The 26,204-nt window shown below is 37.6% G+C and overlaps 1 protein-coding gene across 4 annotated transcripts in view; it reads right to left on the bottom strand.

Moving 5' to 3' along the window:
* Positions 1-2,988: 2,988 nt before the first annotated feature.
* si:ch211-288d18.1 (USP6 N-terminal-like protein) overlaps positions 2,989-26,204 on the bottom strand; it is a 53,923-nt gene continuing 30,707 nt past the window's right edge. For all 4 annotated transcript variants that reach the window (XM_036584475.1, XM_036584477.1, XM_036584476.1 and 1 more), the window contains 12 exons: positions 24,289-24,374; positions 23,308-23,347; positions 20,815-20,895; positions 19,239-19,346; positions 15,598-15,707; positions 13,456-13,504; positions 10,971-11,091; positions 10,686-10,780; positions 10,450-10,515; positions 5,570-5,669; positions 5,254-5,406; positions 2,989-4,125 (listed from right to left, as the gene is read on the bottom strand). In XM_036584475.1, the coding sequence (XP_036440368.1) occupies positions 3,359-4,125; positions 5,254-5,406; positions 5,570-5,669; positions 10,450-10,515; positions 10,686-10,780; positions 10,971-11,091; positions 13,456-13,504; positions 15,598-15,707; positions 19,239-19,346; positions 20,815-20,895; positions 23,308-23,347; positions 24,289-24,374 (1,776 nt within the window). In that variant the 3' untranslated portion in view covers positions 2,989-3,358. The remainder of the gene's footprint in view (positions 4,126-5,253; positions 5,407-5,569; positions 5,670-10,449; positions 10,516-10,685; positions 10,781-10,970; positions 11,092-13,455; positions 13,505-15,597; positions 15,708-19,238; positions 19,347-20,814; positions 20,896-23,307; positions 23,348-24,288; positions 24,375-26,204) is intronic.

Raw genomic sequence — 26,204 nt, 5'->3', positions numbered from 1 at the left:
CTTCTACCTTTCTGCACACATGTATGCCAATCTCATAACTCTTTCTCTTCAGTACGAATATGCTACAGCAAATAACTACTGCCTTAACAGAGTACTACACAAAGTAAGTTAAAGCTTTCTCTAACGCCAACAGCACTTTAATAAGAGAAATGGCAGAGCACTACACATCCACCAGGTGGTGCTCTTTACTTCAGAATTATGGAAGAAATGAATATTTTTAACCGACTGTAACTGCTAAAAATCTGAATACAGTCCAGACAAACTGAAACGTTCACCCACATGCCTACAGTTAAAGGGGGACTCCACCAATTTCTTAAAATTCAGAATAATTCAATTGTTGAGATCTAAACAAAATAATTCAGAGTGGTTTTATGTGAAATGACACACTGTACAGAAACATACTGACTCAGATTTGAAAATGCCTGTTGTCCTTTACATTGTGTGTAAATGTCAAGATGAATGCACCAAAATAAATGGCCCAAAATGACTTTGACAAAAGTCTGGTTCCACTGACTTACATTTAAACTAAAGTATGTTTTTTCCTTCTTCTGTAAAGTTACCATTTGGAGATACAAGGTTTTCTTCCAACGACAGCGATATGCAACGCTGATAACAGTAAAATAGTGATAAATCTGAAAAGGTTTCTTTGGGTATTAATTGCCTTATAACACCCTACATGTACCTCTCCACCATTTTTAAAAATATCGTTTTGGTCATCTCTCAAAACTATTGTGAAACACTTTCTAGGAATCAGACAATGTATTCATCAACATTTCATGTAATAACTTTCTGCGTGGGAGCTTTTAAAGGCATTAAACATCACTGCCACTGTGAACAAATCTGAATCAGTATATTTCTCTAGAAAAATACACATCATATCAAACCACTCTGAATGACTTTATTCACATCTTGACCATTTAATTATGCAACAGTCCAATGTTGGTGGACTTTCTCTTCAACGATAGACAAGTCCAATGCTGATAAGAGAGCTGAACACAAATCTGGGATTTAAGAAATTAATGTAAAAGTGAACAAAAAAAAAAACAACTCACAACCTGCAAATTCCACATAGTTCCTGTATAAATATAATTTCTACTATACAAAATGTCTAAAAGCCTACAAATACAAAAGCCTAAAAGCGTTAAAATACAATACTTTAAAAAGCTCGTTACCTTAATTTACAAAATGTTCACACAAATGGAAAACAAGTCTTAACACGTACTGTACATAAAGGTTAGAAATTTAGCATCGGCTGCAGGCTTATAATCCCGTACCTCGCACAAAAGCACTGGCTGACCTTTCCCTCATAACTGTTGGTACAACATTTAATGACATGTCATCAAAAATAACAAAATATTTTGCCTGCTTGAGAGAAAAGATGACAAATATAATTGTAAAGTGATAATTATATTACATTACAATCTTTAGCATAGTAAAGTTATATTGCAAATGTCCAGGAGTTCTTGGTTCAAGAGGTTTTTGTGAAGCAGTTATAATTTAAGACATACTTTATCATGTTTATGGTGTGTCATTTTATCAAATAAAGAGATGGTGTATAATTTAATGGCATTTACAGAAAACCACCACTCCATGGTTTAAATGCTAGTCTCCTTTTTAAGATGAAAACAGAGAAAAGAGAATGCAGAAGGCCTTTGTTGATGACACTGCAGGTGTAAGTGCAGGTGCAGGTGTAACTCCTTCTGAATCAGTGAGCCAGCTCACTTTGGTTGTTTGGTTGTAAATTATACTGACATTTCGGCGAGGCCTTTAAGCGTAGGACGTGACCCACCCCTAACATTCAAATATTACAAATGTTTCATTTTGTTCTATAGCACCTGTCCAGGCTTATCTGGTTAGATTAAGACTATTTTGCTCATCAGTGCTTATAAACCATCATTAAACTGAGAGGAATGAAGACTGGCAAACTTAAAGGAACACTTCAGTGTTTTTCAACTTAATCTATATCTGCTGCATCTGTATCGTATAGTTGATTACCACAGAAAATAATTTTGATACGTTTCCCAGTACTCATAAAAAAAAAAGGAAACCAACTGACATGAAACTCGCTTATAATAGAAGCCAATGGGCAGTTGCTGAATTCCACGGAAAAACGTTTAAATACTATTCAGACGAAACTGTGTACCGTTGTACACAAAAGTTTGGGCACTCCAGTCAAATTACAAGTTTTGCTGTTTTTTTAGGTCAAAATAAATCAACACATCTTCTACAGAGAACACACATCTGCACATTTTCATGCACAAGGACTGTTTAACATATTGTTTACATATTGAAAGTGAATAAATAAATAAAATGTGCCATGTGCATAAATTATGGCACATTTCATATTCTGTATTATATTTATATTTGTATCTTTTTCGGGGTGACAGCCTGGGAAAGTACATAGTGCTATAACTATATGAATCCTATATGAATGAAGGCAAGACTCCTAACTCCTGCATACCTCTTCCTCTGTAACATGATTTAATTTTAGTCATAGATCTAGACACGAGCATCTGCAGAATTACAAATGTCAATTTAATTCTAAATGTCAATTTAAAATTTACCTCATGTCTCCAAGACTAATCTCATTCAAATTGTTATTTAGTTATTTAGAATGAGACATGAGTGAATGTGTTAAAAGAATGTGAAAAGCTCCAACCACACTACTATGTTGGCAAAATATTACCTCAAATACCTCAAAACTAGTTAAAGCTTAATTTTATATATCACTGTTGTCGGAACAAAACCTTGTATCTCCATGTTTGACGTTTTTCCGTTTTTGACATAATTTGAAAATGCCAGTTTCCCTTTACATTGTGTGTAAAATTTATGAAGAACAGACAAAATGAAACGGCCCAAAATTACTTGAAAAAACCTCTGGTTCCATTGACTTACATTAAAAGAAAAGTATGTTTTTTCCTTCTCCTGTAAAGTTATCATTTTGAAGATACAAGGTTTTGTTCCAACAACAGTGATATATACCTTTGACTGCCCAATGGCTTCTGTTTGTTTTTTTGTTTTTTTTTGTATCATAGGGAATTTGTGTGCTACAGATATAGATTTGGTTGAAAAATGCTGGTATTCCATTAACAGTATTTGCTTCATTGAAAACTGTGTTTTCAAAAACATCACTGTCCAGGCACAGTATAGGTTGTATTGTGTGCGTTTTGCACAGTATGCTTAGAACATAAAACTATTTTTCCAAGTATATTTTAGAATCAACAAAAGTCATCATCCCTTTGATAGATCATGGAGCTTTGTTGCTCATAATAAACAATGATACTGATCATGTCTAACCCTAAGTGCCTTACAGAAGGCAAAGATGCAGAAATAATTTAATGAACAAGTAGTTTCTGGCCTAAAATGTGTCTGATTTGGGGAGACTGGCATGGGGCAGGCGCTCCAGCAGCGGGTCTGAATGAACATTGGGCAGCCTCCGTCCAGCTGTGGATGACGAATGTGATTGGTTAAAAGTAGCCTCAGAGTTTCGGGTTAATGCTGCAGCTTTTTCTGCCGAACTGCCCACCAACCGTTCCTCTTTCCCCCCCAAGTCTGCCTCTGGGTGGTTTTCGTATTGGGAGAGGTTTGAGGGCTGACGAGACACTGAGGCTACAGACAATGTCAATGGGACTTTGCCTGGGGTCACTACAGAGGAATCGGCCTCTGCACTGCACCCTGCAGGTTGTGAAGTGTCTTGGGAAATATGCTGAGGTGAAGCACCATGTATATGCTTGTCTGGAGAGTCTAGTTCAGGTAAGTTCTTCCCATGTGGAACCCCACTTCTTGGGGGCTCATATGGGGGTGGCTGCTCCCCTCCATCTTCAGGAGCTCCAATCATTCCCTCTGGAGCAAAAGGAATCTGGTTATGCACCAGAACCGGGTCAGGAGAAGGAAAGGGCGAAAGGTTCCCCCTGTCTTGGTAAGGCTGCTTGTCTTCTGGGGAGGTTTGATCAGGCAGAATGGACTCCTGGTCCAGGTGGATGTGGAGTGAGGCCGGCGGCCGCTTGGCCAGCTGGCTCTTGTCCGGGGTGTCTTCAGCTTGGCCGAGTTTGGGGGGTCGCACTGGGGTCAGCACTACAGGCAGTTCCAGACCCAGCGGCTTCCGCGGCAGCTCATCAGGCTTGGCTGATGAAACATAGACCAACACCATTAACAAAAACAGCAATGAACAAAGATGACCTAGTACTTTAAAGGATACTTTAAAGGAATGCTAGCCAATCAGCCATAGAACATGTCTTTTGTTTGGTTTTGCACTACAGAAAGCAATTAGCAATTAGCTTTGTGCAAACTATACACCTAAATCACTACACACTTGCATCAAACCATGTTGAATTGAAGGGAAACTAAATTGATTTTTCAAAATTTGTGCATAATTACACTGTCAAGATGTAAAAGTCATTCATAGTAGTGTGATGTGACATGCTCCATACTAGAGAAACATATCAAGTCAGAATTTTTCACAGTGGTGGTGATAGGAACCAAACATCTGAAGCATTTATTGGCTCAAAAAGCTACCTCTTGAGTAATTACATGAAATGGTTACGAATACGCTGCCTGATGTCTGATACATTGTTTTACAAATAGTTTTGTAAAGGTTTTGACCTAAAACATATTTTTTATATCAATTTATGGTGAAGGGGTGCATACAGGGTGTTGTAAGGCTATATAGTCCCAAAAGAAAACTTTCCCACTATTTTAACATCAGGAACATTACTTATAAAATCTATAGGTTCACTGGTCATTTTTGATAGCAAATAGAATGGCCACATTAGCATTGTAGACATTGCTACCCCCGGTTCCTATCAACACCACTGTAAAGAAATTTTAACCAGTTCATATCAAACCACTCTAAATGTTTTGTTTGAATAAATTTTGCAGAAATTGTGAAAAATCAGTGAAATTCCCCTTTAAGTAATCTTAAACAGACTTGCTTATGTGGTTTCGGACACTATATAATATTGGACATAAAAACAATATTCCTGGCTTCGAGGTGGCTGTTATTGCTGTTGGGACATTCATTTGTCCATATATAGACTTCTTGAGTGTAAGTTTGATTTGTTGCCAAGCTACTCCTTAAGGATACCTAAAAACATGTAATTTTTTTCTATATCTCACAGTAGGTAGATGATAATGAAATACATATACTTGATAAGTTCTAGACATTCCATATCTTGTAAAACATATAGACTTCGGTTATCTAGGAAACATTTCAACAACATAATTGCAAATGCAACAAATGCTTAGGGGGTAAACCTGGAGAGGGAAGGTCCAGCTTCATTTTACGCAGTTCTGCCATGGTGATTTGAAGTTGCTCGATAACAACATCATCGCTGAGGTCGAAGGATTCGGCGATCTTCTCCTGCAGGAACTCTCTCAGCTCCTCCAGCGACATCTTTACCAAGCGCTCTGAAAAGATCACCACCAAGTCAAATAAGTTCTCGAGCAATTTGCTCTCAGACACTGGGGTTATTATTGTAACTGCATGGGTGCGATTTCAGTTTCATTTGATGGCAGACTTAGCAACTAGTAAGCAGTGGATGCAGTGGGAAAGATCAACAGAGCAGCTCACTCTTGTGCAGTTTGAGAATGGTGTAGGCCATGGCTGTGAGGATCTTCTCTCCTTCCAGGATAAAGATATCCCACAGGCGTAAGGTCAGCGTGAATGGGGTCTGTAAGAAGGAATAAGTCAGTCTGTAAGAAACGTGTGACTCCCTTATAAGCAGTTTTGTGGAGTATCTGTTGTGTGGAGCCATTTATGGGTTAGGATTAAAAACACATCTATACTGAAGCTCTACGGCCAAGTCTCTAGTGCTCTCTCCCTTTTTTAGACATTTTGCAAAAGGACCTATAGTTTTCCTTCAGTTGAACATCAGTTTTCTGTTTGTTATCTTAATACTTGTTATCACTTTTGCTGTCTTTTCTCTTGTTGTCTCACTTGAAGATCAAGATTAAGGTCAAGAAGAACTTTGTCATCTCACCATGGCCTCAGTGCAACTCACAAGACAGAGCCAGAGCAGTAGTGAACGATATGGCCAAAAATGTTTTTCACAGTATAATTAAAGTTTCTGACAGTGTTGGTATATATCACAGTATTTATATATTTCAAGTAAAACCATTTTAGATGCTTATTTTTTGCAGGCACACAGTGGCTTATTATTCTGTGATGTATAATATAATAAATATATAATTATATTAATTAGATTTTCATCCCAAAATGCTGCATAAGCATTTGTAACAATATCGGATATAAGGAGTTTTTGAAAAGAATACCAGCTGTCTTGCAATAGAAAACACCTTTTAACTCTAATAAAGGTAGCATTAAATGTAATATAGCACTGATATTTCTTGTGTGTGTAAAGCCCACTCCCACTTGAAAATGGACTATAACCCTTTTTGAAATTAAACCATGCCTATGCCACAGGCCCAGCAAAAATGGTGCTAAATATTGTTTCATCTTTTATTTTCTACAAAGCTAAAATCAAATTATTTGCCAGCTTTTTGTTCAAAATTTCTGTTCCACCTTAAATGGAGTAGCAGTTACATTCTGGCACCTGCCTGAATATAACTGAGGCACCAGTTAAGGTGGGATGGGACATTTCAGAAGATAATTCCAACTATGTAGAATATACTTGTTTTATATGTGCGTCCCTAAAATCCTCAGTCACTGCTGGAATTTGGAAAAAAGTACTGCCATTTATATAAGTACCAGCTGGTCAATGGCTTTTTACGCACATCACAACACTCATTTTAACATATCCTCATCAACATGGCTTCATCATTTCCCCTCGGGGGAATCTCCAACGACATCCTAAAAGGCTGTTCCTTTACTTTATTAGCTCAAGTGAAGTTTGTCAGATGAGCCCTTGGAAGGGTAGAGTAAATACCATTGTTGACTTCTGTAGCGGAACGTCCCTTTTCAAAACTCACAAAAATAGCAGACCAAGCTGTTTTAAAGCAATAGCAATAAAATACTTTTAAATATTTCATATTTCCTAACTGATATTTATGTAGCAACTACTAAATCTGTTATACATACTGCTCATACAACTTTAGATGCCAGTCATGTATAAAGCTAAAGGCGACACAGCAAGCAAAAACAAAAATAAAGGCAATAAACCACAGTTGTAAAGCAAAGCTTTTAGCCAGACAAAGCAGATTTTCACTAAATTATCTCTACATTAAATACATCACAATGCAATAACAGATAAAATATATGCATACCCGAGTAGATTAACTGCATGAATTATTACGTAACCTGTAGCAGCAGCACAGTGTATCTAAAAGACAGGTTTCTGTGCAACATCATCATGGAGATGTGCGTCCAACTAGGGGGCAAAGAGCAACAGAAAGCATCGCTCCTCATGGCATAAAGCAAAAATGACAAGGAGTTGTTGTGCAGTAAACTGCACTATCCGCAAAGATGGTTGGAGAATGTTAAACATCTCAAAGGGATCACATCCTTTTGCCAAAACTGCACAAGATTATGGATCCAGGCCATGAAAAGGGCAGATTGGGGCCCTGATGGTCCCAAAGGCAGCGAAAGTCGGTCCAGCGCCCACTTCATATCCAAATGTAGTGTTTTGTTGATAGGGTGATTGGCTATCAACACATCCAAACTGTAGTTTTAATACTGGTTGCATTTTCTTACACTGTGATTTAGATGAGGCTGACGTTGGCTTCCTTGCCAGCATCTTGTTCACCTTAAATGGTGCCTAAGTGAGCAGTGGCCTGAGGTGCCAGAATGTAACTGCTGAACCATTTAAGATGGAATGGGAAGATTCGCTGGCAAATAAGAAGCTGACTTCAGCCTTATGTGATTTAGGCTATCAAAATATCCTGCCCACAGTTTATGTAGGGCTCTACCTATAAATATGCACTACAGTAGGACATTACGTCAAGCTCACACAGTTCGTCATAACTCCGGTACGTTTCTGTTTGCTAACATTAACTTCTTAGGCGATGAGTAAATTAGCACTGTGTGTGATTTGTATGAATTATAGCTAAACTAAATAAACCACCATGCTCCTGATGTTGTCAAATAATGTAGACAGGCTCAACAAACAACTAAACCAGGTAAGGTGGACGAAATTCCGAGGACATCTCAGCAAGCTATAAAAGTTTTCATGACTCGGATAACTCCTATTAGCTAAACATTTAGTAAATAGCAAACTTGGGGCTTTCACAGAGACCTGATGATTAGCCGATACTGACAGTCAACTACTGTTAGCTAACATTTTACATAATGCTATACAAATATACAAATGAAAGACAAACAGATTCAATTCAACAAGAATTTACAATCTAAGTTGATTACAATAGTTGACTAATGTTACAATCTTGTGAATGGATAAGTTACCAAAGTGGCTTTGCACACCCAGTAATCCATAGTTAGCCCATAACAGATATCAAGAAGCATATTTTATTTTACCAGCAACCTGATGAGTGCTAGATGAGGACTGTCCCAATATAGAGGTGGTCACGTAGTGAAGCGGTTAGCGCAATAGAGGAGAGTCTGAACCACTGACCTGAGCTTGGAAAAAGTACTACATAAAACGTATTATTATTATTATTATTATTAATATAGTAGAGACTCTTCTATGTATATGTAGAAATTGAGCTGTGAGCTGAGCTCTGTGCTGCAGTAAAGCCCCATACACAGAATGATTTGTATTGTAAATATATTGCAATATACCCTATTTCTATTTTCGACTATACTGACATATGACAATATATTTCATTTTCATAGAGGGTTTGGACTTCTGCAAATGCAGATCAATGTGTGGCCTCACCTCTATCACCAAGCTCAGCAGGATACCCCTCCTTTCCCTCCCCAGTGCAGCCCTGGCAGCAGGATTTTGTGCCTTGGCTCACTAATCGCACTGAAACGTCCCCTGCCTCGCTGCTAATAACATGCTGCTCCAGCCTCAATCCATCCTCTTCTCCACCCACAAGACCCACAGAGAAGAGAAAGATGAAAACTCCTTTCTTCCCCTTGCTCTCTCATCTCTTATTATCTCTCATTATCTCTCTCTAATTTTCTCTCTTTCTTTCTGTTCGCCTCATTTTCATTACTTCACAAATAGTACTGCAGTCATTTGGTAATGGTACTCAACGCTGCTGTAACGTGTGTAGTATGTGCCTGTCGTAACACTCAGGGATAATCGTTAGGCCTGTAAAAAGTGCTCTAAGGGTGATGATTCAACTGCGCTGATTCTGGAAAGTTAGAATCAATTACAATCCAGTACAGTTCAAGACAGGCAATAATGTATGAGCTCGTGTTACGGCCAAAAAAAAAGTCTGGGGTTATTTTCAAATTTCAGTTTTTCCACTACTAGGGTGAACCACATTTGTGTACTCATATTTCTGAGAAGATTACATACAAGATAATCCACTTGCATAATGAAGGAGAAAGGTCCAATCCCATTTCACCCCTTGCCCCTACCACTTAGCTTTTTCCCCTCGTGTTTTGCTCATTCACACCTAGTGTAGGGTGTCACGATTTTTGTTGAGATGTATGTGAGGTGTATGGCGAAGTGTTAGGGCTACGTGACCCTCCGAACAGAGGTTTTTCAGAGGCACACACCAAATGGAGTGTTATTATATGTAACAATTTAATATGTTTTTCAGTTAAAAAATTACAAAAAACACTGTATTATCTTAGTTTAATGTTGTTTTGATGTATTACGGTCCTTTTCTTCATAACAAGCATTACAAATTATTAGTAGTATGCTGATGTGTCAGTAGCTAGTTGGTTAGTTTCCTTTTCCACCTTAAACAGTGCAACAGTTACATTCTGGCACCTCAGGCGTCAGAACTGCTGCACTATTTAAGGTTAAACTAGAAAACTCGAACAAGCAGCTGGCAAATAGCTGACTTCAGCTTCATATCACAGAAGAATTAGGGGTGGGTGATAAGAAATAATTGCCGTATTTCCCCCTAAATTTAGCTGAAGACCAGCAGTGAGGTTGCCGAACTTTACCCTCCTCTGCTATCACTGCAGACTGGCAGGGTTGCCTACAGAACACCGCTAGTAGCCTGATAATGAAGTAATGTTCTTCTTTATTTGAGGGTTGTTCCTTTTTGGAGAGGAACATTTCAACCACTACCCCTTGTAACTCAGTTCCAAGGAGCAAAGTAACACTTGAAAAACAAGTAGGGGTCAGTAGGGGTAAAAATAAGATTGGGATTGGGCCAAAGTCAAAGAAAAGAAGTGCTAAAACAGGAGTCTCCAAAACTAGAGTTAAAAAAAATGATTAAAATTGTTTGCAAAGCAAGCAAAAGTTGGCCACTTTGACTGGAAATTAAATAAATGAGGGGTGGTCTCTGACTTTTGCACAAGTGTACATTACATTAATAGTACTCTACAAGTTAAAAACATTTTTTTCTCCTTCAGTATATTTGGAAGAAATGACAGCAGATGGTTCAGCATCCCACAGTGTGCATACTCACCCTGTCAATAAAACACTGCAGGAACCATTTAGTGCTGTAAATCCCAGTGGACATCTGCTCCTTGTCCTGGCAATGAAAAAAATGTCCAAAGAAAAGAGCAAAAGAAAAACTAAATACTAGAAAGTCACTGAGACATTATTTTATTTCTTTTTTTATGTTTTTACTCAGAGGCCATGGCAATTTTCTAATGCCTTTTGTATTTTGTATCCATAGTGAGAAGTGAAAGGTGACCTTACCAGATGCTTTTTCAGCTTGGGCATGAGTTTGGACAGAATCTGGTCATGGTGGTTCTGAAATCGCTGCAGTTTAGGAAATCCAGGGATAAAGAAGCCTAGCAGAGAGAAAAAAATCAAAGAAATCCATGATTAAAACTGAATCTTAAATTTGCATTCAGTCTAACTGACACATTCTCAGAGCTCACATATTATCATAAAGTTTTTGCATCCTGAAACACGCTGCATAGTCCAGATAATGATATCAATATGCTGCTGGGTATCTGGGAGACAATGAAAAGAGCTCACCGTGCATGGCGTGTTTCTGATCAGTCAGAAGCTGTGACAGAGCCCAAAATGCATCTTCCTCATTCATGTACATCAGCAGAATGGCAGCTATCTGACTCATTCCCTGGCAGTAACTCACCTCCTGCACATACACAAAGGGAAAGGCATGACACTGAAATCTGTTCACCCTCAATAATGTGTTCTTTCTTAGACCCGAGCATAGCAGCACTTTCTTTCTTTCACATAATGTATATGTGCAAAAAATTCACTTAATATAAAAAGACGTGAATATTCACTGTCAGTCGATCACATTTATGTAAACCAATACAGTTGTTTACGCCTCTTTTGAGTCTTCCTAGGATTTATTTAAAAAAAAAACAATCAAGAATTCATACCTTGGATATTTAAGGATTATGAAAGGATCTGTTTAAATTCATTGCATAGTAACATGCTAAAAATATATAAAATCATCATTCATTTCTTTTCTATTGGGAGGTGGCTGTCCCAAACCCTAACTCCTACATTTTTGAACTTGTGAAAATAGTACTTGTAAAATAATAATTGTTTTTTTTAAGTTCTTTTTGAATTATTTTAAAGTTGAAATGTTTATGTTTATCATGAGTTTAATTGTAAAATAAACAAATAAACTTCATTCATATTTTAGTTTAGTCCCTAGGCGGAACCTTGTTTCAGCCACACCCCTGCATTTTAGAGCAGGAAGCACTGATCTGAGAATCAGTGTGTAATGTTAAAATTGTCTCTACTGAAACACATATTTTCTGTAAACTTAACTAAACTTTGTTTTAAGTTTTAGTGTTTTAATAAAAATATTTAGATTTGATGTGTGTACAGCTGTTCAAAGCTGTTTTTGCTAGTCGTGTACTGGCTTTTTTGGCCAGTTTTTCAGTTCTGCTCAAAACTAGCTAAAAGTGTCACTACCAAAACAGTCATTACTGAAATGAGTTTCAGTAGGGTTATGATTGTTGGTGACAAAATGGAATGTTCAATCATTTGTTTTAATGAAATAAAATCTTTAACATATAAGGTCACTCAGAGCAAAAGACTTTTAATCTAATGTTGAAGTCAGGTAAAAGTCTGAAATGTGTTTTGAACTCTGACTTTTGAACCAATTTGGTAGAATAATCCATACACACTACTGTACTGCACCATTTAGAACCACTCATCATACTAATAACTTTAAGTACAATAAAAGACGTCTCAGTAAAATTTATGTTTTATTCAATATTTTGAGTATTCTGGGATAAAAAACTAACCAATAAATCAGACACTGATATTCTCCCCACTGATATTGTCACCACTTTCCAAATATGAGATGCCATGTTATACAGCTTTCTCAGTCCTTATTAAATCATCTGAAGCTCTAAAAGCTTTTAACACATTTAAAACATCTATTGTTTTTTAAGCTGTGAAGCTGAACAACACTAACATATTCAGGGTTCCCACCCTTTGCTGGAAACAATTTTTCAGCATAAACTCCAGGACTGTATTGTATCACAAATTTGTATTTGTATAAGGACTGCCAACACCCCCAACACTAAAGTCAACAATAAAACCCCTAAGGACCCCTTACTGACTCACAAACCATTCCTCAACCACTCATTGTTTGATCACAAGCTCTACTAAATTTTCAAAGTGAACATCAAACGTTGCAAGAAGCTGGCATGTGTTTATGTAGCTCTGCTCTACCAGGTGTTCCAAAACACCCCCTTATGACCACACATCTGTCCACATGCAACATTGTAGCATTCTACACTATAATCCCTATGAACGGACACTTCAAGTGGGCATTAGTAGCTGAAACATAATAAAATATGGAATCTGAAGGATTTAATGGCCCAATCTTACACTTTTCCAGTACTATAATATTTTCATGACATTTAATCAATTTTCTAGTTTTCCAAATGTTTTCCTGGTCTGTATATTTACAGGATGTGTTGGACCCCTTATATTCGAATCACTTTATATGTTTATCTGTGATGAAACTGGTTTTAAAAAAATACTTGTTCCAGCATTTGAACAGTGATTTCAAACTTTTGAACAGTGATTCAGAATTTTTGATGATGATTCCAAACTTATGAACAGTAAGTCCAAACTTTTTAACAGTGATGCTGAATTTTTGTTGGTGATTCCAAACTTCTGAACAGTGATTCCAAACTTTCAAACAGTGATTCTGAATTTTTGATGGTGATTCCAAACTTTCAAACAGTGATTCTTAATTTTTGATGGTGATTCCAAACTTCTGAACAGTGATCCCAAACCTCTGAACACCAATTTCAAATTCCTGTTGCTGATTCCAAACTTCTGAACATTGATTCATTGATTTAATGTGATTTCTTTCTTTCTTTCTTTCTTTCTTTCTTTCTTTCTAGCTAAACCTTCTACACATCTTCAAGAATAATGTGCTTTTTCTTAGATCAGAGTTGGCTACTCTCTCTCTCTCTCTCTCTCTCTCTCTCTCTCTCAGGCATTAGCTTGGCTGTCTTACCGTGTTGTAGACGGAGTATGCAGTGAGCACGTGGAACAGAGACCGCTGTCTGTAGAGAAAGCATGAGCACAATGTCATTAAGTTATGCAGCAATGTAGCCCACAATCTCAGAGCCAGTCTACTGTCTATTAATGACACAAACCCCACTAATATATCTAAATACCCCTCTGCTGCATGCCAATCCCACAACAGATTCTATTTCCTAGCACTGTGTTTAAAAAGTGCTCTGCATTTCAGAAAGCCAGATTCTTTAGGTGGAGCATGATTCTTTCCCCTCAGCTGAATCAGAACTCAACCCCTCCCTATATGCTGGCGCATAAATGACATGTTTTAGATGTGCAAGACTTTCCACTGAACTCTGGAGGCCTGCAATCTATTAAGCCTCCAGCGACGTCACTACTTTTCTCACTCACTCGAGAATTGAGCTGTCCGAATGTGAACAGAGAAACGCCTGAAAACACTGCGACAACAAGGCTGAGTTGCCAGTGAGCAGAGAAAATGAAGTGTTTTGTTGTAGAGCAGACGTGTAATGGGTTTACTTATCAATAGAAATATGGGTAAGCTTCAGAGAACAAATACTCTTCCCCCTCCAGTCGATCAGCCAAGACGTTTATGTTTGCTTCAAAATTCTGTACGGGAGCTATGATAATGAAGCTGATGAGTAATGGAAGCCTGTAGCCAACTAAATAGCATCATGCAACCTATTCTATTACTAGTTAGCAATTGCAGCCTTGAATCTCCAGAACACCTTCAGACCACAAACTTGTCTGGTCCGATCAACTGCATTCGGCTAAAGGGGAGAACTGTGTAAACAATTCCTGTATTGTGTTAAGCTGCCCTTCATGGATTTTAGAGTATACAGTTGGAACCATAATCTTTAAAGGACAGAGTCATTTTGCAAGTCAGCATGAAGGAAGGAAGGATGGAAGGAAAGAAGGCAGGAAGGAAGGTAGGCCAGAAGGAAGGCAGGCAGAAAGGAAGGAAGGAAGGCAGAAAGGAAGGAAAAAAGGCAGAAAAGAACGAAGACAGAAAGGCAGGAAGGAAGGGAGGAAGGAAGGCAGAAATGAAGGAAGGAAAGAAGGCAGAAAAGAAGAAAGACAGAAAGGCAGGAAGGAAGGGAGGAAGGAAGGAAGGAAGGAAGGAATGAAATAAGGAAGGAAAGAAGGAAGGTAGGAAGGATGGCAGAAAGGAAGGAAAGAAGGCAGGAAAGAAGGAAGACAGAAAGGCAGGAAGGAAGGATGGACTGTGGAAAATGTATGGCACAGTTCATGTTTTATTAACCACAGGCCACATTTTACATTTCAATTTTTCCAATATGTTAAATTCAGTTCAGTTCATAAGTGTGTTCTCTACAGAGGATGTGTTAACTTATTTTTAGAGTGTTAAAACTACCTTCGCCATGTGGCTTGTCACGCTCTCACTGCGAACTGGTTACACGCTTTGAAACAGTGCTAAACTGCAGCAACCAAGAAGAAGATTACAATAATATGGGTGTGAGTCTTGTGACCTACACATTGAACGCTCAAAGTTTATTTATGGCTTTATGTCTTCAGGGTGAATCTCGAGAAATATCTGTCTGATTGTTTTCAGAATTTGCAGATGATGTTGCTATGAGAATATTAGAAGGTAACTAAAGGCGCATTCTATAGGAAACAGTTTAACCACATGTAATGTCCCTGTTACAGTTTATCCCATCTTAGTTTGTGTACTGCAGATGCCTCTATTGCGAAAACTATTAAATGATATACTGTGGCCCTCTTGCAGTCACCACACTCCTGCACAGAAACATATTTCAGTCTGTGATCAGTGGTCTGAGTGCTTGAGAGCTCTTCAAATAGTTTCCTGTAAGTCAACACTAGACAGGAAAACTATTAAAACACACACACACACACTTTAGCACACAAAATATCACACAGCGGAAGAGTGCAACGTGCCTCACTTTGTGGTCAGCTAAGGTTCACACTACTGAGCTCACTGCAATGCTTTGCACTGCTAGAAAGAGTAAAGAATGGACTGAAAGACTCTGCTATTCACTGAACTGGACGTGACTTTGCTGCAGAGTTTGTACTTCATGTACTTTGTGTTTAACGAATGCAGGTAACCAGTGACCCATTATAGTATCATCATGTGTGAGCAACTCACTTCACTCCAAATCGGTCCATGAACATGATATGGTTCCGGAAGGTCCGGTTCACATCAAGGTCAATCTGTTTGATTTCCGTGGAGTAGATCCTGGCTTGCTCTTTCATTTTCTGTGATGAAAAAAAAACAAAGCAGCATTTGTTCATTAAAAGATAAGTAGTTTGTCAAGATTTTCATTAAAAGATTTGGCAATGCTTTATTTGGATGGTCCACTGTAATAATCTAACTAAATATCTCAATCAAGAGATTTTAGCTGATAATTAATTGCCATAAAAATAATTAAAATTGAACTGTCTTTTTTTATTTGCTGATTGTAAGTACAAGCCTTAAGTGGCCAAACTGGCTAACTGGCTAATAATCGTACTTCCTAGCTGACTAACAGCAGACACAACAAACATCGCTCACCGCTGCCCTATAAAGGTGCTATAGTACCGGTCAGAACTTTTGTTTCCACGAGATCCATGATGCATGTCAATAAATGTGTTTTCTGCTTTCTTTTATTTAGATGCATTGCCTCAAACCAACTTATAAAACGCACCCAATTCACATTCTGTTTGCGATGTAAACATAGGATTATGACACTACAACTGTGGAAAATAATTGTAATAATTGCAATCAGGGGAGTTTAAAGCAATGAGCCACGAGGGGCCATGCATTACAGTGATTTTTCAATAGGTGAGGGTTTTATTAGGCAAGGTATAACCTTGTTATCTGTGGTAAAACTATAATGTATGACTTCAAGTGACTTTTTACTTTATAAAATGGTGGACAACATTAAATATGATAAAATACATAGCTTTCCAAAAACAATTTAAGTTATTATTAATAACAATCAACATTAACCCCTTAATATCCCAGGCGTATTACATACTAAGGCTTATTGCTTAGAAAGAGGGACTTCAACGCAAACTGGCTGAGCTATTCTTAGGTTATAGTAATAAAACACACCCAGGCCCTGAACATTTGAGCGGTTAACAATTATATTTCACCAAGAAATGTAGTTATTTTAAGGTAAGTTGTTGCTGACAAGCAACCATGCTCTCCTGAAAGAGGATAAGAATGGCCATCAATGTATTTATCTGTTTCAGTCACGTGATTTTTTAATGCAGCATCCATATTAATGACCGTTCCCTGCAGCATCTCAATGGGAATGATGGTGGAGAATTGAAAGAAAAGTGAACACCTGTCCAGAAAAAACAGTGATACATTCAAAAACATGAATAATTGGTCTTGATTCATATAGAGTGGCCGTTAGTAACTGATTTAAAGACATTGCAGTCAGTGGACACATCGGCCAACACATGAGAGACCAGAGTTTTTCTCCACACGACCACTAATGTTACTGTAATACCGCTAAATTACTTTTGCACGACTCCTCACGCTAAATGCGCCTACCATTTTAAATCTCCATGGATAAGAGCCTCTGCTAAAAACCTACATGTAGTGTTTATAGACTTATATGTAGTTGTATGTAGTACACTGCCCGTCTCGTCCTCTAGAAGAAGCGTAATTGTTATTAAAGAAGGCTACTGATGCCTGCTGCTTTAGCGCTGGACAGGTGAAAAAGATGGATGTAAAGACATAAAACTGTGAATGAAAGAGAGAATATGTAACATCACCTATGAACAAAATAAAAAATGGTGTGGTTACCTTAGTTATCTAAAAATAAAGGCAGCATGGAGCTTGACGGAAAACACTGTAGCACACAAAAAGCTACGATTCCACATGCTGGTCCATTTTACTATGACAAATGTGTGCATGCATACGGAACAACTATTCTGGAGCAGATTTTAAATGGTTAAAAGGGTCCAGCAGGTCTAAGCTGATCTGATATGTGTAAGATGGATCTTTGAATTAACCTTCCTAATCGCTGCTACCTGTGCAGAAGCTATGCGGGTTTGTTTTGCTTCTGACTTTTGTTCTCTTTAATCTCTTGCCTTGCTCTGTCTGTTGTACCGTCTGTCTGTTTTCAGATCATATACTAATCCTTCTGAAACAGCCCCTCTGCCCAAAACATCACTCTGCTAATCCTGCTCTGGGCAACAACTGCTCTCAGTTTAGCACAGGCTATTACACAGCACCAGCATGCCAGGTGCTGCTGCCTCATCGGAGTACGACCCATCTGCTACTCTACCATGTGTGTGTGTGTGTGTGTGTGTGTGTGTGTGTGTATGTATGTATGTATGTGTAGGACAACCAAAGAAAAACAGCGCTAGCCTACACTGTCAGCACCAACAGACAAAAGCTCCATGTTTTATGCTCAAAACAATTCCTTTTTGGCAACTGAAGTTAAAGTTAGGGTTAGGTTTAAGATTAGACAATTTTTTTGTGACATATACATATTTATATACGCCATATAGAGTTGTATGCAAACATAAGTGAACACATCTTCTACAGACAACATACTTCTGTACACTTTAACATAGAATTACTGTTTATCTGCTGAAATTTGACATATTGAGGAAACAATTTAAAATACAGCTGTACGAAAGCTATGACACATTTAATATGTTATGTTTTGTTTTCCAATATGTTAAACTCAGCAGACAAGTAAAAATTGTAACCTAAAACTTATAGAAAATTGACATATTTAAGTTTGTTTTCTGTAGAGGATGTGTTGACTTATTTTCACTTAGAAAATTAACAAAACATGTCATTTGATCAGGAGTGTTCCAGAGGTGTACATATCAAAATTACACATAGGTACTGACATACACAATCAGGTCCATAAATATTTGGACATTGACGTAGTTATTGTTATTTCAGCCGTCTAACACAGCATAATGGAGTTTAAATTAACTGACGTAAGTATCTGCCTTCAAAACTCCTACACCGTTCACCCAGTTCGAATGTGCATCCCCTCAAATTAACACTGAAAGTCTGCACTTTGAGCTAATTCAGCTCCAAATATGCTGTGGTAAACAGGAAAAATAACAGTAACTTTCTTGATGCCCAATTTTTATGGATATCTGGACCTGACTGTATATAATACAATATATTTTTAGCTGATAAGCAGGCCAATAGAAATGGTCCAAAATGGAGAGAAAAAAGCATACTTTACTTTTAACGTAGGTCAAAGGAACAAGATGTTTTGGTTATTTCTTTTGGTCCAATCATCATTAAATTTACACACATTAAAATATGTCAAAAACTGAAAAATGGACATACGAGGTTTTGTACTGAGCAGAGATATATACACAGTACATATTGCCAGCTTTCTTGTTTTTAAAAAAGTAGTTGGTATCTTTGGAGGCAGCTTTTCAGACAAAGGTTTGGTTCCAGATTGCAGCCATTAGATAAATTCTGCAGCGCGTCTGATTTAATTTAATAATGGATTGATTCACCAAACTAGGTACCGGACGATAATTTCAAATAATACTGGCTTTCTTCGAGGATACGTTAAATCAGCATGTTTTATATGAATGTTATGTGTATTTAACCTAATATTAGCGTCTTTCTGAGCAAATAAACACTTGCTGCCCAATGAAATAGTTTTTAAACAGAATTTTGTCAGATGCCCAATATTTTTGTACTGTACTGTATGTACAACCCTAAATCTTGAAAAAGCATATAAAACACACACACACACACACGTGTGTGTGTGTGCGTGTGTGTGTGTGTGTGTGTGTGTTCCACCATACCTCGTATTTTCCTTCATTCTCCTTCTTGACTTTCTCTACGTCCAGCAGCAGGCTCCACGCCTGGCCTCGCAGCATCAGAGGAATCCCCTTGTACACTCTCTTCATCATCTACACAAGAGAGGAGTATAAGTGTGTTTGTAGCAGTTTGTATCCCTTAGAGACACATAATTTACTTACATTTCCAAGTCTCACTGCTACAATAAGATGAGCAGCTTTGCATTAATTTTTGGAGCCTATTGTGCATCTCATTTATTGGCTCTCTGGGGGAGGAAAGCATTGTTTCATTTTTAATGCGTGCTTTAAATGCATGCTTTGTGAGCAAAACAGCCACAGTGTGCTTTGAGAGGTTAGGTCTTTAACACATGTACATACAGTACAGTGTAGAGCTAATGACTCTCAGATATAATGATGTTGATCTCTTTCAGCTCAGTTTTGTCTGTATCCTACAGTCAGTTTGCCTTACAGCTAAAAGGTGAAAGCTGAATTCAAGGGGCATTTCATCAATTTTTTTCAAAATTTCAACATAATTAAATAATTAGGATGTAAATAAAGTCATTCAGAGCACTTTGATGTGAAATGCTCTGTACTGGAGACACAGAGTGAGAGTTGTTCACAGTGGTGGTGATAGAAACCACATGTCTGGAGTGTTTAAGGCCTGTAAAAGCTCCCTCACAGAAAGTAATTACATGAAAAGGTCATGAATACATTTCCTGATGCCTGAAACACCAGTTTTGTGAAAATGTTCTGGTCTAAACATAAGTAGTCTTTTAAATCTGTTCACGGCAGAGAAGTACCTGCAGAATGTTGTAAGGAAAAATAACACCCACATTTATTTTTTTTCAGATTTAACACTATTCTACCATTAATAACATTACACATAAGAACTCAGAAGACACATGTATATTCACTGGTTGTTTTGGATAGTGAATAAAATGACTACGTTTGTATTGTAGACATTGTGACCCCTGGTTTCTGTCACCACCACTATAAAGAAATCTGAGTCTGTAAGTTTCTCTACAATTAAACATTTCACATCAAACTGCCCTGAATGACTCTGTTTACATTTCACCCATGGAATTCTACAGAAATTACTGTTTGAGGGTGGATGATTTTCAGTTATTATTATTATACAGTGGCTGCTGTTTACGTGTAAGGGAGGGCAATATGACAATTTGTATCATATCATGATCAATTGTATCACATTACATCAGAATACGCTTTTCTGAGAACGGAGCATGATTAAGCCTAATTAAATTGATAACTGTAGCACTGTATGTTATAAAATGAATAAAAATCACTGCATTTATAGATTCATAGTATTTTTTAATGCAAAGCTCTAAAAGAAAAATTGTGTTGCATGCTGAGTATTGTGCAAATGTTTTAAAACATCCTGATACTGTATTTATGCCACAGTGCCAACTCCTATTTACAGTCTTTTATTATCATTCATGCAGCTGTTCAGTGTTCTAGGAGTCCTGATGATGCTCATGACGGACTTAGAAAAGCACACTGTGATGTAATTTTAACATCAGCAACACATTATGGCACAGCCTAAGCTGCTAAAGCTGAATCTCACCCTGTCGCTGTTCTTGTACTTCTCCCATTTTTGCACCATCTTCAGCCATTTCTGCACCCGCTCGATCTCCTGCTGCTTTTGCTGTGAGGGTGAGAGAAGAAGATGTAATGAAGCATCAGTATCGACATAAAGAAAAGAACTACAAAGGCAGTTTGCCATGTACTGACTAACACTGACTACACTGCACAATTATTTTAACCCCTTAATTTGTTAACGTATTATACACTTATACCTTAAATGTCCTATAACTTAGTTTGTATTGTTTTAAATAATATGCCTTAGTAGAGAGGTAACACTATAACATACAGTATGGTATCGAATTGTACTGCAGCATATCAGATTGTATCCTATCATTTTATCATTAAGCATGTTAGCTTGTGGCTTGAGCATTAGAAGGACTCTATAAAGCAGGTTTTGTTTCAAATAATGCACTTTTTTATGCTGAATGGTCTAATAAACTGACAATAGGAAGACTGACACACTAACCTTTTTAGGCTGAAGCTAATATGTGTTTTTTTCTGATGTTTAATTTGCTGTTCTCTGTTAATCATGTGATTTATCAATGCTGTTGTTGCAATTATGTGATATGTAAAGAATGTGATCTTACAAAACTGACAAATCACAGATTTTTATTTAGAACAAGAAAAATGAACAGAAGTGAAGGGTTAATGCCACTTATTATTTCGCTATTTTCCAAATGTATTAAATCGAGACACCACTGTATTGTATCAAATCACATATTGAATTTTGTCAATCGTTACACCCCTTTTGTCTTAGAATGTCATTTGAGTGGTTTATCTTAAGGCTTTTAATGGTAAAAACTATACATTATTCAGTAACCATTATGCAATTAGTACATAAGAAATCTTATAAAGAGTATGAGCAATCTAGCAGCTCAAGAGGTTATATCTGTCCAGTGGTTAATTATAGACTAAAACATAATACGAAAGGGCTTCTCTCGTGTACAAAAAAAATCAAATCAGATTAGATAGCAATAAATAGTAAATAGCATTACCAGGTATTGAAAGTCATGAGCGCCTTGCCCAGCTTAGAAACTGAAGGTGATAGAAATGCAGCTCTATTTACCCTGATGCTATTTATACCTGATCTGAGCACAGTTCCTCTGCGTATCAAATCCTACCTTTAAACATCTAGGACTCAGATTACAACTGACCACAGATCAGCTAAGAAACACAGCAGCTTCCAGCATGCAGGGAATGTGTTACATGGGAATACACCTCCGGACAAAGCAGCTGTTTCAGCCATTACTCGCAAAAGGTCGTGCCTGAAGGTCATCAGGACCCTCCGCCTTAGAGTCTGGCAAGTGAGCTTGGGTGCGCACTTGTGTTTGTGTACTTGGGATTATCACAATTCACAATGGTTTCCAGCAGCTGCAGTGAGGGGAAACAAGTACAGACACTATTGTTTTTGCTAAAAAAGAAACAGAAACTTGCACACAAGCATTTAGACAAATCAAAGCTCTTTTGGAACAATGTACTCTGGTAAGATTAACAAAAATAGAACTCTTTGACAACAATTCAGCCGCCATTTCTGAAGAAAGAAGGGTTGTGCATGCAATCCCAAGAACACGAAACCCACAGTGGAGTACGAAGGTGGGAGCATCATGATATGAGGCTGCTTCTATGCAAACTGTACTTGTGCATTACTGGTAAATGAAGGAAACATGATCGGACTGGTGTACCAGGACATACTAGAGAAGAACTTAATCACATCAGCAAAGAAGCTGAATGTAGGAAGAAGATAAGTTTCAACAAGGCAACAACCCCAAACATACATACAAAATAACTTCAGATTGGTTTCTCACACAGAAGGTGAAAGCGCTTGCATGGCTTAGACGATGTCCTGACTTAAATACCACTGGATAGTTATGGGGGACTTTGTTCAACAGAGGGACCATCGTAACCTTGGGGAACTGAAGATGGGTTGGCATGGAGTTCCCAAAACTAGGAATTATCCAATAAGGATTTTTCTCTGTGGTGTTTATGCAGAACTAGCCATGCTAGTTCTCTCACAGGTTAGGACTTCAGGAGCTGAACTGAAGGCCTAATGTTTCATATTATATACTAACATAATTAGAGCCAAGAAAAATGGACCAAACCTGAACCACACTGCTGCAAAAAGTGAATTACTTCTTACCAATGATTTCCAGAAGCTGTACTCACCAATAACAGCACTACAACAAAGTACTAATTTACTAATTTGTGGTACATGAACATTTTCTCTGTATCCATTTGTTTAGGATATATCTATGTTTATGCTTGTGAATACATACCTTTTTGCTCATATTTATGAGCCAAAAGATAAAGTCAAAAGACACTATGTGTGTGAATTGTATATGAAGTATACATGAAGTATATTAAATAACAAAAACAAATGTCTCCATATTTGTTTCCCGTCATTGTAAGGCTGATTAGGTATGCTGCAGTATTGTTCATGATTACATATTTAATTTGGCTTATCTGTGTCTCATACCTTCTCTTCAAGCGCTGTTGGTGTGGGGAGCTCTTCCTCGCTGGAGAGGAAAAACAAGAGAATTTTCACTTAGCCATGGTTGTTACATAACAGTCTCTAATCTAACACTATTACTGTGTTGCATCATAATGTGTTCATTTTCAGCTCTTTCCAATCCACACTGCATGGTACTTTCAAGGGGAATTCCATCAATTTGTCACATTTTCTGCATGATTAAATCGTAAGTCATTAAGAGAGGTTTGATGTGAAATGCAGTTCTGGAGGGACTTACAGAGTCAGAATTGCTCACAGTGGTGTTGATAAATATATCTAAAAGCTACCTCAGATAAAGTTATTACATGAAATCATTTTAATATGCTACCTGATGCCTGAGACATTGTTTTTTATGATAATTTTGCTGTAGTATTTTTAATTTTTGTTTTTTTTTTTGTTTGTTTTTTGAGAATTACCATTTTACTACCAACACTACATGTTAAAACTGAGAGCTCATGTAAGTTCACTGGTCATTTTGCGTTTATAATCATTGCGACCACCATTGTAAATGAAATCTGTTTCACTAATATTCTCTACAATAAACCATTTCACATCAAACCACTATTAATGTCTTTGTTTACATTTTGACTATTGAATTACTGCAGAAACTTGGAGAAATCAGAGGAATTCCCTTTGGAACAGACCAAAATATTAACCTGCAAATGTAATGCATGCTAATGCATCCATGTAATCATCATCATCATCATCATCATCATCATCACCACATTTATTTATATAGTGCCTTTCCCATGCTCAAAGAACATCAACATGTTAAACAATTAACAACAAAAGGACAATACAGGTAAACATTCAAGTATAATGTTATAATGTCATGTTGCATGGTAATGTTATTTGCAACAAGATGTGCTGAGAAGTTCTTAAATTTTGAGTTTAGCAGTTAAAGCAGCTGTAATAATGGCCCTGTTTCAGAAAGAATGTGTGACTTACTGCAGGAAGCCGAAGCGATCGGTGGATCTGTAAATGCTGTAGTCTGCATCCTCCCAAGGGTCGATCTCAACACCCTCCTCCCTGCCCTGAAACACACATACATACATCTTAGGTTCAAAAGGTTGTTAAGGGTCAAGAGATGCATGAACAGCATCTGTGTTAGTTCTATGGCAGCAAATTTGCAATCCATATGTGTTAGGCCTGACGGGGCTTGTATTCTGAAAGCCCTACTTCATATAGCCAAACTGAAGTAAAAATGACTGTTGAGTCCAATTGCCAAATGCAGTTTTGATGAGCATTACACCAAGCCAAGTATGTTAGAGTACATAAAGCACATGCATAAGCATGGATCTCCCAAAACTAGGAATTATCCAATAGGGAATTTTTCTCTGTGGTATTTATGCAGAACAAGCTAGTTCTCTCACTGGTTAGGACTCCAGGAGCTGAACTAAAGGCCCAGTGTTTCAGATTATATGCTAACATAATTACAATCAATCATATTTTGACTTACAAACTAAAAGAAAAAAGGTCACTCCAGGATTTTTTAGATCACTGAGTGCTAGTGAGTGGTAGCCTGACTAGTGCTTCAGCTTCAACAGCTCTATACTGAGGGCTCTTTACTGAAAGAGTCACTGGAAAACTGTGAAATTTATGTTAATATGTCTGTTACAAGCTTTAAATAAAATGTGGAACCTATTTTACAAGCTTCAAATGTCCCCATGTAACAGAGGACGGCCAAAAAAATGTTCATGTGAATCGACGTTAGCTTAACATTAACATACTACAAGAATCCCATAAGGGTGCTAGAAAAAATAGCATTACTGTAGCGGTGTTTTTCCTCCTTTGTCACCATTTTTCACATTTGTGGCCTGGACAGAAGGTCTAGCTCTAATATTCATGGTTCACCATCGGAAAACGTGCACGGATAATGGATAACACTGGATAACATTATCCCAGATTAAAACTGATCTGAGATATCCGGCTATAGAACCCTATGTTTGGTCAACAAGCAGAACATGACAAGGACTGCTGGAGTCTGAACAATGAGCACAAGCTCATGGCCCTAAAGGCTCTAAAAGATGCTATATACACAAAAAATGCTCCCAAATGATCTGTATTATGAAAACACAGGCTTTAACTGTTGCTGTGCAAGATCTTTTACCTTCTTACAACATCTTAACTGCCTCGTTCAAAAAGCAGTCCAGGCTGAAACACTCCTTATAACTTCAAGGAGAATGGACCTGGCTAAACTACTGTAGTTACTGATTCCACCAGTGTTGGTTTTCATGACAAAAACAGGGAATTCAAAACAGACTGAGCAGCTTAGTTTCCATATACAGACCGTTATAGACTGAGGAATGGACAGTATGTTTTGAAGCTTCAACAATGTTTACATACTACATCAAACTCTTATTTAAACAAAAAAGTAAGCAAAATTGGTTTTTCCATGATATAAGCCATTTAAGTGTCTGCAATCAAGTGATTTAATGTAATCAGGATGGTTCCTGCTGTCTGCATGCTCACTCCTTGCTTCCTCCAAAAGCTTTTCATGGCTTATCCTCAAGTGCTTTCAGCTTCTCCCATCAGACGGACTGTTCTGACCATCCCTGGCGAGAGGACAGCAGGTGTTATCAACGACACCCTTAAACATACGCATGAAAAGTGTCTTGGGGGCAGCTTTCTCAGTGATAACACTGTGCCCATCTTAGTGAAGTCAGTGAGGGGAAAAGAGGAAAAAGACAAGGATTGCCCCAGTAGCTGCCTAATTCTGCTTACTGTTCTGGAAGAACTACGAGACACAAGCCTTTAACTGCACACTAAATTCTCTGAACCTCTTCCATTCCATTCAATAATATCAGGTTTTTAAAAGCTTTTCCAGTCTGTGTGGATCAGTTGCAAGGGCTGATGAGGTCGGT

This window comes from Colossoma macropomum, unplaced genomic scaffold (genome assembly GCF_904425465.1).
Source record: "Colossoma macropomum unplaced genomic scaffold, Colossoma_macropomum, whole genome shotgun sequence".
Lineage (NCBI taxonomy): Eukaryota > Metazoa > Chordata > Actinopteri > Characiformes > Serrasalmidae > Colossoma > Colossoma macropomum.
Note: the sequence above shows the minus strand (reverse complement) of the source record. Positions and strands in the feature narration are given on the sequence as shown.